At 37.8% G+C, this 18,236-nt stretch overlaps 1 protein-coding gene and 1 long non-coding RNA gene across 2 annotated transcripts in view; one reads left to right on the top strand and one right to left on the bottom strand.

The window, feature by feature from the left end:
• Positions 1 to 18,236, top strand: part of LOC114645819 (myosin-6) — a 50,422-nt gene that overhangs the window by 13,534 nt on the left and 18,652 nt on the right. Inside the window, exons 11-27 of the mRNA XM_028793684.2 lie at positions 207 to 325; positions 1,277 to 1,426; positions 2,107 to 2,277; positions 4,163 to 4,472; positions 8,827 to 8,900; positions 8,975 to 9,180; positions 9,266 to 9,389; positions 9,484 to 9,620; positions 9,718 to 9,973; positions 12,824 to 13,066; positions 13,160 to 13,336; positions 13,493 to 13,638; positions 14,733 to 14,823; positions 14,969 to 15,358; positions 15,437 to 15,563; positions 15,955 to 16,073; positions 16,166 to 16,362. Of these exons, the coding sequence (XP_028649517.2) occupies positions 207 to 325; positions 1,277 to 1,426; positions 2,107 to 2,277; positions 4,163 to 4,472; positions 8,827 to 8,900; positions 8,975 to 9,180; positions 9,266 to 9,389; positions 9,484 to 9,620; positions 9,718 to 9,973; positions 12,824 to 13,066; positions 13,160 to 13,336; positions 13,493 to 13,638; positions 14,733 to 14,823; positions 14,969 to 15,358; positions 15,437 to 15,563; positions 15,955 to 16,073; positions 16,166 to 16,362 (3,037 nt within the window). The remainder of the gene's footprint in view (positions 1 to 206; positions 326 to 1,276; positions 1,427 to 2,106; positions 2,278 to 4,162; positions 4,473 to 8,826; positions 8,901 to 8,974; positions 9,181 to 9,265; positions 9,390 to 9,483; positions 9,621 to 9,717; positions 9,974 to 12,823; positions 13,067 to 13,159; positions 13,337 to 13,492; positions 13,639 to 14,732; positions 14,824 to 14,968; positions 15,359 to 15,436; positions 15,564 to 15,954; positions 16,074 to 16,165; positions 16,363 to 18,236) is intronic.
• LOC127526572 (uncharacterized) overlaps positions 1 to 18,236 on the bottom strand; it is a 150,616-nt gene that overhangs the window by 117,921 nt on the left and 14,459 nt on the right. The window lies entirely within an intron of this gene.

Here is an 18,236-nt window from a genome sequence, read left to right as displayed (position 1 = left end):
TACTAGGGATTGAGGTTGGATTCCATCTGGAAATAGGAGAAAGTAGAAATGAGGCTAATACTAGATCCAAACACTTTACTAAGCAGATTCATAAAAAAACTGCTGTTGTTCACACATAAGTAATGTGGCAAAGACAACTGAACAGCAATTTAACTTGGAAAAGACAGGTGAATAAAAAGCGTGAAACAAGTCTTTTTCTTTTTTAGATGCCGACAAAGCAGCATACCTCATGGGATTGAACTCTGCAGACCTTTTAAAGGGTCTTTGTCATCCCAGAGTCAAAGTTGGTAATGAGTTTGTCACCAAAGGTCAAAATGTCCAACAGGTAAGAAATGGAAATGATAAACAGAGTATGTCACTTAGAAACAGAATGAGCAGTCAGAAACAAGGAGTCAAACTGGATGGTTGTACTTCATGAACTGCCATCATTTGTTTGGGACTGGTGCGTTATTATAGTTCACTGTTACTCTAATCAGACCGAGCTAGTTGAACTGCAAGTGAATTTAGGACGGAAACCAGGAAACATTTCTTTACTCAAAGAGTTGTGGGAATCTGGAACAAACTATCCAGATAAGCAGCTGAATAAGAAACCTGGACAGCCTTTAAGAAGTGTCTGGACGATTTATTTGGACAGCTTAGCTATTAACAGTACCTTTAGGTGCCACTGTGAGTGGCAGCCTTTCCAGCAGCTCTGTGAACGAATTTTTCTTTCTACCTTTTTCTGTATCTCTCTGATCACTCCTACCACATTCTTTTATGTGGGCTCGTTTCCTGGACAGTTTTTACTACTTGTGAATTTCCCCTTGAGGATTAATAAAGTATCATCTATCTATCTATCTATCTATCTATCTATCTATCTATCTATCTATCTATCTATCTATCTATCTATCTATCTATCTATCTATCTATCTATCTATCTATCTATCTATCTATCTATCTATCTAAACAAACAAGCTTGATGGACTATTGGTCTCCTCTCATTTGTCAAATGTCTTATGTTCTTACTACCTCAATTTATTAAGCTGTGTTTATTGTTCGAGGGCAAGGATCAGCTAATAGTCATGTATCACTTTGGGTTAAAAGGTCAGGCCTTGATGACTTCTACACAAACAAGGATATAGTCAAGTGTCCTTGAAAATACTCAATCAAATCATACAGAAGTTTCTCCATAAGGAACAGTAGTCAAATGAAACTAAAATGTGACTTTAACTCGCATGATTGTTCAAGTTCTTTGTGCTGTATCTCATTCCGCAGTGACTTTTATTTGGTTTCGCAGGTGTCATACTCCATCGGAGCACTGGCGAAGTCAGTGTACGAAAAAATGTTCAACTGGATGGTGGTGAGGATCAACCAGTCATTGGATACCAAACAGGCCCGTCAGTACTTCATAGGAGTGCTGGACATTGCAGGCTTTGAGATCTTTGATGTGAGTACACACAGTAAATAAAACAGTGCTGCACTAATTACAAGGCAGGAGAGACTGTGATCTCAAAAAGACTGCTTTTTTACGTTGGCATTATGAAACACTTAAGCAAAAATATTCAACTGCTGGAATGTTATTTAAAAATTTGCAAAATCTACATTTCATTTTGATAGTAATATTTTCAATGTATATATTTTTTTATCTTTTCTCTCAGTGAATATTGCAATGACACTCGTAAATGGCATTATTGAAGGAAACAATAATTTAAGAGATGGGATGCATTTTTTAATTGAATTATGGATAACTGGGGACATGACTGGTGGCAAATATGGAAACAAATATGCTAGTTATTGTACTGAAAAATGTACTACTATTTATTGATTTGCAAATTAAAAATCCTGGGAGTATACGTGCTGCATATTATAAAGAACGAAAAATTTTCGTGAACCCAATGTATTGCTGCGTATTGTCAGTAGCGTTTTGACATAAAAGACACTATCAATAGGCAACCAGGGGAAAAAAATACTTTTCTGCTGCTGTAAAGAACCAGTTGCCAAATGAAACTTTCGATGAACATTCTACTAATGTCATCATATTCCAGGATTGCAAAACATTAGGGTTTGTTTTTATTGGAATTGGTAAAAAGACTACTTGTGTTACTATATCTCTGTGTGTTTTTACAGTTCAATAGTTTTGAACAGCTCTGCATCAATTTCACCAATGAAAAATTGCAACAGTTCTTCAATCATCACATGTTTGTGCTTGAGCAAGAGGAGTACAAGAAAGAGGGAATTGAGTGGGAATTCATTGACTTTGGAATGGACCTGCAGGCCTGCATTGACCTCATTGAGAAGGTGAGACTTGGAATGTTTGCCTCCTTAAATGTGTTTCACAAATTATTAGGCACTTAATCTAGATGAACAGGCACTCGATGGAAGATATAATTGGTCTAATATTCCTGAATTTAGTTGTTCATATTCAGATTTGACCACATTTCTTGCTACAAAGCTATCTTGACTAATGCAATAGTACATTAATTTACAGTTGAACATTAATTACATATCGCCCTGCCTGAAAGATTATAAGTATTTACCGTTGTTCTTTAAAGGTACATTTATTTTAGACATATTCACTTTGGTAAAATAAATGGAATTCATACAGAAATTGAATTAACTGTTTACATGAATTGATATATGGATTGCAAAAAATAGGTAAATCAATTCATAAACCTTATAATTTAATATGTGATAGCACATTTTTTACCAGTAAAAATGTAACATTTGAAGAACTACAATAAAATTTTGAATAGAACAGAATACGGCACATTATATTAGAAAGTAAATGAAACATCAAGAAAGACTATCCATGCCGAAATGAAGTGCAACCCAGCCTGTACAATGCATTCATTTTGACTGTTTTTGTGTCATAAATGCAATGCAACATTACATGCTATACTCATGCCAGTTTGAAATGCAATACAAAGGTGTATAATATTTTAATTCATTTCCATTTGATCACATACTGAACATGCCTTTGTTAACCTCCTTGGCGTTAACCAAGAGCATGACTTGGGCTCAGAATGCTATATGTAATTACGGTCAAGCCCAAGTCAAACTCCGGGTGAAGTTTAATACTTCACTTTACGGTGTTAAGCCCATATATCTCTCGAGACAGTATTCTGAGGACATCAAATGGTTAAAATAACGTTATGCTTTAAAAAATTATGAATATTTCCATGCATTTTGCCACTGTAATGTAATTCAACAATATTCGTGCGTGGATTGGAGCATTCAACCAAAACACAGAGTATGTAAATAAGAAGCTTTAAAACTAGTTTTGAACAAACTGAAACTTAACCATTAGTTGAATCAAGAAATAGTGATGACAATGTAAATTAGTCATCAGATGCTGACACATATACTGAGACTGATGCATATGGCACTAAACTCTTTAATATGCCTGGTGACTTTCCTATTGTTTTCCCTATTGTAGTTTTGACTTATTTTTTCTTGGGGTAAATGTAATGCTAAGAAGGCTACAAATAAAGCCATCTCCTTACATTTTACATTTATGAAGCAGTGGGTAGAGCCCCTGACTCATGGATCCAGCATCCTGGGCTCAGATGTCATGGCCAGTTGTTGCTTCTGTCACGTTTGCACCTTCTCCCTATATTTATGTGGGTTTTCTCCCACATTCCACACATTGCATAGCATAACTACGTTAACTTTCAAATTTAAGTTGTGGTTTAGGTTGTGTGTATGAATAGGTCCTGTGATGGACAAAGCACTTCAACTGGGGTTGGCTCCTACCTTGCAATAAAAGCTTCTGCCCCCTGAGACCATGAATTGGATTAAGTGGGTCTGCGAATGCAAGAGTGCATGTAAGGAATCACTGAAAACATGAACAATTAAAGAAAGATTGAAGGAGTGGAATATTTTCAGTTTAAGCAATTGAAGAATAAGAGATAACATGATTAAATTGTTTATGAAGAAGATTAGTGTGATGGAAACAAGCTGTTATTTGAAAATGACTCACATGGAAAGTTGTGGATTTTGCACAACTTCTAGAAGTAGAGACACACTGATTAAGTTACCAATAATAACAATAATAATAATAGATACATGCATATATGTACAGTGTATGTATCACATATCATGGTTTTTAAATGTAAAATATATTTAAACTAAAAAAGCAAAATAAAAACTGATCAAATAATGTACTGTATGTTGTAACTTTCAGCCTCTGGGAATCATGTCCATCCTTGAAGAGGAGTGCATGTTCCCGAAGGCTTCAGACATGACATTTAAAGCCAAGCTTTATGACAACCATCTGGGCAAGTCCCACAACTTTGGGAAACCCCGAGTGGTAAAGGGGAAGGCGGAGGCTCACTTCGCACTGATGCACTATGCTGGCACAGTAGATTACAACATCCTTGGATGGCTGGAGAAGAACAAAGACCCCCTGAATGAAACAGTGGTTGGACTCTACCAGAAGTCTTCACTTAAGCTTTTGTCAAATTTGTTTTCTAATTACGCTGGAGCTGAATCAGGTAAGAAGATAATCAATGATGCCAAACCAAGTTCAGCAACACTTACCAATTAACACATGACTTCTCAGAAGGTAAATATAAAAACAAAAAGGAATATGTTTTTGCCAAAAAATTTCTAAAGCTGACAGAATTTGCTTGACACCATGCTTTGAAATTTTTTTAATTTAATAAAAAGTAAGATTATTTACATTGCTCGCAGTTGCAATACATTAAAATAAGCATATCTAAATAATAACATAGGTGTAAGAGCAAATAAATACAGTACATGGAGTGAGGATCCTTCAAACATACTTACTTTCCTTACAGACAAATATGTGTCTAATATGTGCAATTGCTTTTGTCTTCCCAAAAGAACAAAGAAAATATACTGTATATTCTAAATGTGTACACTGTTACTGTAATAATAACATCTACAGAAATACTAAATTGCATTTTTTTTAAAATTAATTTAGCATGATTGGGACCAGTGTTGCATATCAATTCCTTATTCATTTGTGATGAAATGGCCTACAAAAAGTAAAAAAATTGCTCATTGCTTTTAATTAAACTTGAATTAATGAAATATTTTGGCGAACCTCGATTACACCATAAAAAACAGATAACATAAGGCACAGTTAAAGAGAGTCAAAAAAACAGAAGTGAAATACAGCATACACTGAAATACTGCACACCAAAATAAAAAATATATCTATCTATTATAAAAGAAAATTTTGAGACAAGACAAGACTATTGCCAAGAGATTTTTTCAAGTTCTCAAACATTTACGGTTAAGGGCCCCCATGGTCCTCTCACCTCTCATTTGTGTGAATGCTTTTGTCAGACACAGTTCCTGCGCTCTCAGCTCTTATAAATTTTTACGTTTTCCTCACTTTAACTTCCCAATAAAAGAAGACTTATCATGTCCAAATCTTATTGAAGAATTTCATCCTGAAGGGTAATCAACAGAAGAAATGAGTACACGGGAAATCCTAGCATAGAGAAACGATGAAGTCAAACGAATTAACGTGAAAATTGCTAATCGGTTACACGGCAAATTGGTTAAATGCGGATCAATAGACTATGCTGAAACGGTGGTGATAGTACGTAAGATGAAAACATCAACTTACAATATCCCGAAAAATATCTACAACCATTAACACCATCCGGTCTTCCACCGGCCAAATTACCGTTGAAAGAAGGATGTATCGTAATGTTATTGTGTAATTTATGTATGAGTGATGGGCTATGCAATAGGACAAGATTAGTTGCATTCAAAATTGGTCAAACAATTCTGACATGTAAAATTTTAACAGGCAACAAGAAAGGTAATGTAATACATCTTCCGTGGATAACATTAGACACCAAAGGAGATCTTGATATGCCGTCCGTATTAAAAAGTTAGCAGTTTCCCATTAGAATAGCTTTTGCAAAGACAATTAACAAATCACAGGGACAAATATTTGAAAAAGTCGATTAATTTATTAGAGAGTAAGAAATGATATTCACTCACCGGCAGTAATACGTTGCATTGACACAATGTAACTCCAAACATGAAAGCAAAATTCAATGTGATATCGATGAAAAGTTAATTCCAAATATTGTTTTTACTGAAGTTTTACAGTAAAAGTGTAAGTTTAAAAAGTATCTGCGTGTTCATTTCAAAGCCAAACAGAACGAAAATGTATAACGCAGTGAATACCTCTAACACAACATGAAATATAATTTTCTTTCAATTTATTACGTTTTACTATTTTTTACTATGGTTAATTACTCACAGTAATGTAAAATTGTTAGGTCTATTATGGATATGTAACAATTCCCATGAAAATAACAATCTGTTTAAATTGTACTTCCGCTTCCCCATACGCGAGCGGCAGAGCCGCAAAGTGGCTAGTGTGTAATGCCCGCCCAGGGAGTTGGGGAGCAAAGCAAGCAGTGGGCAGAGTCCCCTAGTCTCTCTATTATAATAAAAAAATCTTGGGTCAAGACATGATCTTCTCGGAAAGACACTTTGACATCCCGCGAGAGACACTTTAACGTCCTGCGTGATCTTCTCGAAAAGATACTTTGACATCCCACAAGAGACACTGTAACGTCCCGCGAGGCAAAGCAGTGAGACAAAAGGACAGCTGCTGTACAGGCATTTAAATGATCAACGCGCAGCGCAACAAGCAAAACATGCAGCTCAGCAGCAGCAGCAGCAAGCTAGCAACTGATCCAACCGCATCACCTTAGCATGCATTGATGCAGAGCTGTTCAGCGCGCCCTGATGGGGGGGGGGGGGGGGGGGGTTTAGAGGGGTGGAGGGGATTGGCAAGTGAAGCCCCCTAGTATATTAAGAAAACAGAGACAAACAAAGAAATACCAAGTAAACAGAAAAGAAAAACAAAGGGTAGTACTAGCTGCACCATGCCACACCATTTTGGAAAACGTTACTTAGCAACAATAATCAGTGGTCACATGATTGGAGGAGCAATCACAATTAAAAAGGGAGGACCGATTATTGGCAGTGTCTTACACTGTGTAGTCTTTGGCTATGTCCACACTATTATGTTTAAATTTAAAATGGCATTTTTAAACAAAAATGATCTCCATCCACACTTGCATTTTCGCATTGACTGAAAATGCATGTACATAACCACTTGCCTATGCTGGGCATGATTGCATCGGCAATAATAATTCTTGAAGAGACAGTAAAAATGCTGGCCACTGGATTTATCTCAAAACTGTAGCAACCAGTAAATAATTTGCCTTTTGCATGTGTGAGGCATTCAAAGTGTACAAACCACAATTTAGATGCATACAGGTAAGCAAAACAACAAGTACCATGAAACACAACTGTTTTACGTCAGCTATGTTGGAATATGTTTTTCTTCTGTGAAGGGTGACCAATCAGGGAATGAGATGTAAAGAGAAGCATCCAAACAGGGAAGGGTCCTGTATTTAGTATATACAAATCAAATCGTGATTAAAGTCTGTGTTTTTGAAAGTTTACATTTTCACTTGTTCACATTGCAATGTTGGACCAGTGTTTTCAGAAGTATATGACTCTGGAGAGCATTTTCAGTGATTAAAAATGGCAAGTCAGAATGAATGGAACATGAAAACTAATGCCTGTGTTTTTAAAAGAAAATGCAGTGGACGTAAAGTCTTTAATCTTGAATTCTGCTTTTCTTGATTTTACTTTTTTTTTTACTGTACTTGTACTTTGGCTTTGATTTCTGCTCTATAATGGCTACTATTCTTGACTTTTTCACATCCTGATTTGCAGTAGTATTTTACCTTGCCCAGCTGGCTAGTTGTGGAAGGAGGTCACTCCCACTCTTAATCCTTGAGAAGAAATTGTAAATTAAGACAGAAATTAAAGGGAAGGACATTCAAGACAGAAAAAGAAGATACATCCTCACACAAACGGTGGTGGAAACCACAAACAAAGTAGCAAGTTACTATATGTAGGCTAGGGTTTTTCAAACATGCTTGATCGACTGGATCATCTCACATTTGTCAAGTTTCTCATATTTTTACTTTCTTATATAAAAGTTCAAAAAAGTATGTATTTTTGTCATTTTGTTATATTAGCCTGTTTTGATCTATCTGCCTATTTGACACCAGTGTATATTCATGGCTATCCAGGTGAGTAGGCAAGCAGGCCTTCTTTCACCAGTCCTTCATAATCCTAAATGCAAGCCCCTCTGCAACATTCTATCACAGAAGCCAGGGGCTTCTTTTGGTTGCTTAGCAACGATGGCCAAGGAGAGATGTGCAGTTTATCACATTTCTGTCAACAACATGTAACTCAATGCATATTTTTGGTATAGGCCTAAAATCATAAAATTGGGGGTGAAAAACATGTAATATGATCATAGGCAGTACAATAAAAATGTAAATTGAGAAAAAAAAATACTATTTCTATCTAATCACCCTAAAATACTTTTGTTTTACACTTACGAATTTATAATTATTTGCTTCTTATTACCAAGCTACTGTAGCCTAGATCAGGCTACACCATAAAACAGGCTTATTACACTCATGACTGCACACACCGGAGTAATTCAGCTTTGCCAGGCTAACATCACGTACTGTATGTCATATTAACCACAGGAGGAGTGTGCAGATGGACAGCAGTGTAAGCTAAATTTGAGGCTTTGGTGCAATTAGGCAGCAAACTTTTAACACTAACCACTGATTGAACCTTGTGCCATTTTATCACAGAAATTGAGTCTCCAATTGACAAAACTGCTGTTATAAATCCATATGAGGCAAAACATTGCAATCTCCAAATGAATCAAAAACAAAACATAACATCAATATCTCAGTTTAATTTGTGAAATGGCCATTTGGAAGAGGATAAAGTCATCTATATCTTTAATTTTAGGTGACTCTGGTGGAAAGGGTAAAGGAGGCAAGAAAAAGGGCTCCTCTTTCCAGACTGTGTCTGCACTGCACAGGGTAAGAGGAGTTTGTTTGATCATTGACATTAATAAAATTCTTACTTCAACTAAACTGTGATCCTTTATTTTTAGGAAAATTTGAATAAACTTATGGCCAATCTGAAGACAACTCATCCTCATTTTGTACGCTGCCTCATCCCCAATGAGCGGAAAGCCCCAGGAGAGATGGACAACCCTCTGGTGATGCATCAGCTGCGTTGTAATGGTGTGCTGGAAGGCATCAGAATCTGCAGAAAGGGATTCCCCAACAGAGTATTGTATGGGGATTTCAAACAAAGGTAAGAGCATTTTGACTTGACCATCATCCCAACTCCATGTTAAAAAGAGGAAGAAGACCAAACCTCTTCCATTAACACTTCACAGATACCGTATTCTGAACCCAGCGGCCATTCCAGAGGGTCAGTTCATAGACAGCAAGAAAGGAGCAGAGAAACTCTTAGGTTCTTTAGACATTGATCATAATCAGTACAAGTTTGGACACACCAAGGTACAGTAGGCCTGACTAGGGTTAAAGAAGGGGAGTTTGTCAAGTAAGCATGATAAAAAACAGTTCAATTTGCTCTTTGGATTTGCTCTTCTAGGTGTTTTTCAAGGCAGGTCTACTGGGTCAACTAGAGGAAATGAGAGATGACCGCTTGTCTGCAATTATCACTCGAATTCAGGCCCAGTCTCGTGGTGTCCTCTCTAGAATAGAGTACAAGAAGATTGTAGAACGCAGGTCAGTAATTTATTGATCAGGTATGGAATTTTAAATTTAACCTGACACCCAGGTGTCACTACAATGCGTAGACTGCATGTCTGCTTTTCTTTTATAGAGATGCTTTACAGGTGATTCAGTGGAACATTCGTGCTTTCATGGGTGTTAAAAACTGGCCCTGGATGAAACTCTACTTTAAGATTAAGCCATTATTGAAGTCAGCGGAGACTGAGAAGGAGATGGCAAATATGAAAGAGGAGTTCCTGAAGCTCAAAGAGGCTTTTGAAAAATCAGAGGCTCGCAGAAAAGAACTGGAAGAGAAGATGGTTAGTCTTCTTCAAGAGAAGAATGATTTGCAGCTCCAAGTTCAAGCTGTGAGTATCATGTATTAAATCAGTATAACTGTCAATGCAACCTTATAGTTAATTAGTGCAATACAACAAATTTGGTATCCTAATTTGCAAAGCTAGGACAATTCTTGCTTAGATAATCCTATCTAATACCTCATTACTGTACTATATTGAGTCATTCCGTACTTCTTTTTTGCTCCTATTACCTGAATAAGGAGCAAAACAATTAGCCTGGATAAATATCCCTGGGTATATACAGAAATTTACCTTGTAAAAAAAATACCAAAATGCTTGCTTTTTTCACTGCCACACCTTCTCTGAAACATTTCTGGCCTCACTACCTCCCACCAGCTAAACGCTTGTTCTGCTATCCTCCCAAGTCCATCTTTACTGGCCTTCTGGATGTGTGCCATTTTTAATCACCAGACTGTATGGATTTCTGGGGTCACCTCCTGTCTCTTTGGAAGCACAGAGCTTGTCTGTCAGAAAACCCTCCAGTGAAGCCAGCTATCCTGCATGGCTTCAGGGTATGGGACAGGGCACCAAGCATAACATAAGACTTCCTGCTGCCCTCATCTGGGCTGACCCCTATTATAACATATGTCTGCTTTCCCTCTTATTAATATTGTTTAATTACTTACACATTATGACCATGTCTGCTTGGATTTTTCATCAATGCAGGACTTACTACCGTCTTGAGTCCAGTGCTGCCAGGATAGGCTTCAGGTCCTTGCAACCCTGAAAAGGATTATTTATTGTCAGGAAATGGAAACTTTTATTTTTTACTAATTATTATGAACTAAGGTTTGAACTGACACTTGGTAATTCTTAGCTTTAGCCATCATGATTGTTTAAGTTTTCATACATAAAATATATCAGAAAATTAATAGAAAAAAACAAACAAACTTTGAAACACTGTTCTTGCAGGTAAAATTCTAAAGACTCTGCTTCTAACTTTAATTTTGACTCATCCTCTTCTTACCTGGGTTTTACAAGCACCGCACATTCATTCATAGTAAACTTCAGATATAACGGTTAAAATCAGTGAATTTATCAATTTAAAAATGAATCAGTGATTCAGGGGTTAATGCTATTGTGGAAATGAATGTGTATGATATTTCATTGATTACCAGCTTTGGGTTTGGTAATAAGAACACAGAACATAAGAAATCTGACAAACTCATATCTCATCTAGACACTTGCTAAAGGTTGTAAAGGTTTCTGCTCAAACTTTATAGCTCAGTATATTCTTTCAGATTCTTACACCTCTTTGTGTAACGTAGTTCTTCAGTCCTAAATGCACTTGCCCTTAATTTCCTCTGATGTCCTTGAGTGTATGATTCACTATTCAGCTGGAAACATTCTGCTGGATCTGCTTTACCAATGCCTTTGAGAATTTTGAAGATCTGGATTAGGTCTGAACAGTCTTCTCTGCTTGTGATTAAATGAGTTTAACTCCCTGACTCTGTCAGAGTATGACATGTCCTTAAGTCTTCTGATGCACTTGGTTGCTCTCTTCTTCACAGCCTCGAGTTCTCAAGGACAATTTCGACGAGGCCCTCAATTTACCTTCTTTACTCTTCTCCGGGCGCTCCGGTTTCCTCCCACAGTCCAAAGACATGCGGGTTAGGTGGATTGGTGATTCTAAATTGGCCCTAGTGTGTGCTTGGCGTGTGGGTGTGTTTGTGTGTGTCCTGCGGTGGGTTGGCACCCTGCCCGGGATTGGTTCCCTGCCTTGTGCCCTGTGTTGACTGGGATTGGCTCCAGCAGACCCCCGTGACCCTGTGTTCGGATTCTGCAGGTTGGAAAATGGATGGATGGATGGATACTCTTCTCCATGGGTTGAGATTCAACTCCTTTAGATTACACAAATTTATTGGGCACACCTATCTAGCATTGGATCAGTCCTTTAAAAGAGCCTGAATTCATGGAGGTGTAGGTTCAATAATATGTTAGAAACATTCTATATTGATTTTAGCGTGTGCTAACTGGAAAGCATCATGCAGTTCCTGCAGCTTTTTAAGCTCTACTGCATTGTGATTTGGGAATTATGCAGACCACAGGAGTGGGAGTAAACAGGACTAACTGTCATTTTTATAGAACCAGTATGCAATTGACTGTGGCCATAAAGTGATACATATAGTGAGCAACAATGTCTATGAATACTGTGACATTCAAAAAATGCTAATTTGGCATTGCGTAATCACAGCCAGCCTATACCACTTAAACAATGCATGAAGAATCCATAGATTCATGCTGTTTAAGCCATAGTCTGGAGGGCAGCTGTTTCTGAACCAGTAACCATCATTCCATGATCAAGGTCACTTACATCATGTGTCTTCTTCATTCTAATGTTCGGCTGAACAACAACTAAACCTGTTCAGTCACATTCACAACATATCCTGCCTCATAATGAGTTACAGCCACGGGGCATTTTACTCCACATCAGTCTAAACCATTTCACCACTTACTGTTTAATATTATGTTTGCGCTAATTTGGCCCAGTCTCTGTTAGTCTGGTTTTTGCACAAAATCCCTATGGGTGTTTTCTACTTTATTTTCTAGATTCAAAGGACATGAATATTAAGATGAATAGTAACGTAACATTGGCTCAGTATTGTCAGTGTGCTCTGTGAGGGATCTGTTCCCATTCTTGTGTAGTTTCTGCCTTGTGTCTGTACTGCTAGGAAGGTGAGCAAATCTGCTTCGGAAGGTGGATGGATGATGTGAAATAACTATGTTATTGTCAATGAAATCAGACCCTCAAACAGCAAGTGTTAAATAAATGATCTGCTAAAATCTAGTAATCCAAAAGTATTCTCAAAAATTGATTTACTGAAATGTCATAACATTTTTAAACTTTTTTTTCCTAAGGAACAAGACAATCTGACTGATTCAGAGGAGAGATGTGACCAGCTAATCAAGAACAAAATACAGTTAGAAGCCAAATTAAAGGAACTTACGGAAAGACTGGAGGATGAGGAAGAAATGAATGCAGAGCTGACTGCCAAGAAGAGAAAACTTGAGGATGAGTGCTCAGAGCTGAAAAAAGACATTGATGATTTAGAGCTCACCCTAGCAAAAGTGGAAAAAGAGAAACATGCCACTGAGAACAAAGTGGGTTTGGTGGTACACCTTGAGCTGTGACTGAAGAAGAAAAAGAAAACTATGGGCTATGAATTCTAACGTTTTATTTTTTTCTTATCACAGGTTAAAAATCTGACAGAGGAGATGGCAGCTCTGGATGAGATCATTGCTAAGTTGACCAAAGAGAAGAAAGCTCTGCAAGAAGCCCACCAGCAAACCCTAGATGACTTGCAGAGTGAAGAGGACAAAGTGAATACTCTGACTAAAGCAAAGGCTAAGCTGGAGCAACAAGTTGATGATGTAAGTGAAGACAATAATTAGATTACAATGATTACACACATTCTACAACAGGTGAAGGCTAAACTTGGCAGTTACCTACTTGAATATGTCGTTGGGAAGATTAATTCTATCAGTTTTAAAATATTTGTTTGACACAACTTCCCTTTAATTTCATAGCTGGAGGGGTCACTGGAGCAAGAGAAGAAAGTGAGGATGGATCTAGAAAGAGCCAAGAGAAAGCTGGAGGGAGATCTCAAGCTAAGCCAAGAAAATATCATGGATCTAGAAAATGATCGACAGCAGCAAGAAGAAAAATTGAAGAAGTCAGTCAGTCTTGACTACTATGTTTATTTGATTTTACTAAGAAATGTGTGTTTACATTCTAACATTTGATTCTGTTATCCAACAAATATTTTTAGGAATAAGGTTATTGCAGAGTTTATTAAAACTGACCATACATATGGAGCTAATGCAGTGCATGTTTTTAGTATGCATGTCCAAGTCTCCTAAACATTAATACTTTAATCTCTTTCATTTAGGAAGTAATTTTCCAATCCATGTTCATACCCTGCCCTTTGTACATTACATTTTTGATGATTTATTGATTAAATAATCATGGGAAGAATTACCACATAGGCTAGTGCCAAGTGATTTGGCTATGCTTTTCAGTGTAGGATTAACTGTCATCTATTTTTTCTTTTACAAAATATATGTTGATGTAGAGCTTCTCTAACATCTTAATTAACTAAAATCTACCACCAGACAATTTCACAGATATTTGTATGTGTATCGAAAGCATCACATGTACAATAACATGCAGATATTGCATAGCTATTACTATTTCACTGAAAAATGGATTTAAACAATAATTAATGCACATCATGATTACCATGTTAATCCTAAATGATGCTATGCATAATGCAAAATATAATTCGCAAATTTATTACCTCAGTATAATGAAAAGCCTCCTTTCAATACAGAGCAAGATAATGAATGTACTGCTGTTTTCACACTCACTCAGCATACAAAAAAGCATAAAACCTTATGAACGTACTTTCATGGTACAAGTCTGGAGTGACTTCAAAATGCCTTCAGGTGTGCAGTAATACATTTTATTTAACAATCACTTTAGTTAATTAGCACATGCAAGTAAGAATTTCCCTGTACTCCATACAAAGTGACAATAATGACCCTATAAATCTATTTTACTTTTGGTTGCAGGAAAGAACTCACAAATCAAATTGACCTGTAATGTCAAAAATATGCAAGTGACAATGTCAAGATTACCAAGTGAATATTCACCAAACAAAGTTTAATCGTTTCAGTTTATATTATCTCAATACATGCATTTCCAAAACTACTGTAACACTCTAGTGTCCTACATCACCAAATATTACATTATCAATTTTGGCTACAGGAAAGAGTTTGAGATTCACCAACTTAACTCCAAGGTTGAAGATGAGCAGGCCATAGCAATGCAGATGCAAAAGAAACTTAAGGAATTACAGGTAAATTCTCAAAAGCTATTGCTTTTTCTATGACCAACTGTAGAGATATATTTACATATATTTAGACTTTACTATTCAGTCAGCTTTACTGGTATTTTGGCTTTCTTTATTTTAATATATCTTTGCTGTCTTCCATGTCATATAGGCCCGTATTGAAGAACTAGAAGAAGAACTTGAGGCTGAGAGAGCTGCTAGAGCTAAAGTGGAGAAGCAGCGGGCAGACTTATCTCGGGAATTGGAGGAGATCAGTGAGAGACTAGAAGAGGCTGGAGGAGCCACCTCTGCCCAAATTGAGATGAACAAAAAGCGGGAGGCCGAGTTTCAGAAAATGAGACGAGACCTTGAGGAGGCAACCCTGCATCATGAAGCTACAGCTGCCACACTTAGGAAGAAACATGCTGACAGTGTGGCTGAGCTGGGTGAGCAGATTGACAATCTGCAAAGAGTCAAGCAAAAGCTTGAAAAGGAGAAGAGTGAGCTGAAGCTGGAGCTGGATGATGTGGTGTCTAATATGGAGCAAGTCGTCAAAGTCAAGGTGACCTGTGTTTCTGCAGAAAGCTAGAAGAAACTCAGATTTATTTTTTATTTACCTTTGCATAAAACTACTTTTCAGACAAACCTTGAGAAGATGTGCAGGACAATGGAGGACCAAGTGAACGAATACAAGACAAAATGTGAAGAAAGTCAGCGCTCTCTCAATGACTTTGCTTCACAAAAAGCTAGACTTCAGACTGAGAATGGTAATTACTTACTGGTCTTTGGAACTATTTCTTCTAGAACAAAATTATAGAACTGTTATTAACAGATTAGACTCAATTTTTATATCTCAAATTATACTCTATTCCTAAAAGCAAAGACAAGAAAGCAACAGACACTGGATTTTGAAACAGTCTGATAAATTCCTAGGCAATAAAGTTCAAGATCAAGTTCAGTTTTGTTAAAATAACCAAACTAGAAATACATTTCTCAGATAAAAATATATTTGTTAATTAATTAAAAAAATGACCATTTGTGTTTTTATACCCAATAAATGAAATGCATTAGACCAAAACTCATTACCTGAGATGAAAGATGTTTTCTTTACTATTTGTATGATTTTTTTTTCTAAACATGTCTTTTTGTCTTTCATAGGTGAATTTTCCAGGCAGCTAGAAGAAAAAGAGGCTCTCATTTCCCAGCTAACCAGAGGAAAACTGTCCTACACTCAACAAGTTGAAGATCTCAAGAGACAACTGGAAGAGGAAATAAAGGCAAGTCAGGAAGGGAAAGAACCAATCATGTTTGTCCATCTCATCTCTGTCTCTTCTGAATGCTTAAATGCATACATTTCTGGTCCACACAGGCAAAGAATGCTCTAGCCCATGCAGTTCAGTCTGCACGTCATGATTCTGACCTTCTCAGAGAGCAGTATGAAGAGGAGCAGGAAACCAAAGCAGAGCTGCATCGCATTCTGTCCAAAGCCAACTCGGAGGTGGCTCAGTGGAGAACCAAATATGAAACAGATGCCATTCAGAGGACAGAAGAACTGGAAGAGGCAAAGTAAGAGTGAAAGGCTCTTCTAACTGTTTCTTTTAGGTAGGCAGGTAGATAGGTAGAATTGAATGATTGATAGATAGATAGATCTTTGTTCCAAGGGAAAATTAAGCCTTTACAGAAGCTCAAGAAATGAAGAAATATTAGCAAACAACAAAAACAAACCCCCTCAAATGCACACAAGAATTACAAAAAAGAGGAAAACAATTCTGACATGGTTAATGACAACAGAATAACCACAGTAAGGTCATTATAAAGGTGTACTGCTGTAGGTATGAAAGAATTCCGGTAATGTTTCTTGACACACTTCTGCTGAATACTTTGTTAAATGAACACAGAGTGACACAGAGAGGATGTACAGCATTGTTCATAATGGCTATCATTCACTACTCCACTGTTACCACGGTTGGTCCCATAGCTGAGCCTACCTTCTTAACCAACTTGTTGATATGGTGAGTTTCTCTTGAAGTGATGTTACCAGCCCAGCACACTATAGCTGAGAAAATTGCACTGATCATCACAGAGTTGTAATGAAAAGAATGTCCATACATATTACAGGAATTCATTCTCCTAAGATAGTCAGCTCTTCTTTTTCTTATATAGTTTCATTGTGTTAATAGACTAGTCCAGTCTAGGTTGTCACTGATGTGGACCCCCGAACCACCCCCTATAACTGAAAACTCAGTTTTACCCAGCACAGGCTTTGACAAAGCTGAGGTGGAACAGCATCAGCAATGACTTCACATATATACATACAGTGCATTCAGAAACTATTCACAGCGCATCACTTTTTCCACATTTTGTTATGTTACAGCCTTATTCCAAAATGGATTAAATTCATTTTTTTCCTCAGAATTCTGCACACAACACCCCATAATGACAACGTGAAAAAAGTTTACTTGAGGTTTTTGCAAATTTATTAAAAATAAAAAAACTGAGAAATCACATGTACATAAGTATTCACAGCCTTTGCTCAATACTTTGTCGATGCACCTTTGGCAGCAATTACAGCCTCAAGTCTTTTTGAATATGATGCCACAAGCTTGGCACACCTATCCTTGGCCAGTTTCACCCATTCCTCTTTGCAGCACCTCTCAAGCTCCATCAGGTTGGATGGAAAGCGTCGGTGCACAGCATTTTAAGATCTCTCCAGAGATGTTCAATCGGATTCAAGTCTGGGCTCTGGCTGGGCCACTCAAGGACATTCACAGAGTTGTCCTGAAGCCACTCCTTTGATATCTTGGCTGTGTGCTTAGGGTCGTTGTCCTGCTGAAAGATGAACCGTCGCCCCAGTCTGAGGTCAAGAGCGCTCTGGAGCAGGTTTTCATCCAGGATGTCTCTGTACATTGCTGCAATCATCTTTCCCTTTAACCTGACTAGTCCCCCAGTTCCTGCCACTGAAAAACATCCCCACAGCATGATGCTGCCTCCACCATGCTTCACTGTAGGGATGGTGCCAGGTTTCCTCCAAACGTGACGCCTGGCATTCACACCAGAGTTCAATCTTTGTCTCATCATACCAGAGAATTTTCTTTCTCATGGTCTGAGAGTCCTTCAGGTGCCTTCTGGCAAACTCCAGGCGGGCTGCCATGTGCCTTTTACTAAGGAGTGGCTTCCGTCTGGCCACTCTACCATACAGGCCTGATTGGTGGATTGCTGCAGAGATGGTTGTCCTTCTGGAAGGTTCTCCTCTCTCCACAGAGGACCTCTGGAGCTCTGACAGAGTGACCATCGGGTTCTTGGTCACCTCCCTGACTAAGGCCCTTCTCCCCCGATCGCTCAGTTTAGATGGCCGGCCAGCTCTAGGAAGAGTCCTGGTGGTTTCGAACTTCTTCCACTTACGGATGATGGAGGCCACTGTGCTCATTGGGACCTTGAAA

The sequence above is a fragment of the Erpetoichthys calabaricus genome, chromosome 2, assembly GCF_900747795.2.
Source record: "Erpetoichthys calabaricus chromosome 2, fErpCal1.3, whole genome shotgun sequence".
Lineage (NCBI taxonomy): Eukaryota > Metazoa > Chordata > Cladistia > Polypteriformes > Polypteridae > Erpetoichthys > Erpetoichthys calabaricus.
The sequence above is the reverse complement of the archived record's forward strand: the minus strand, read 5'-3'. Positions and strand labels throughout refer to the sequence as shown.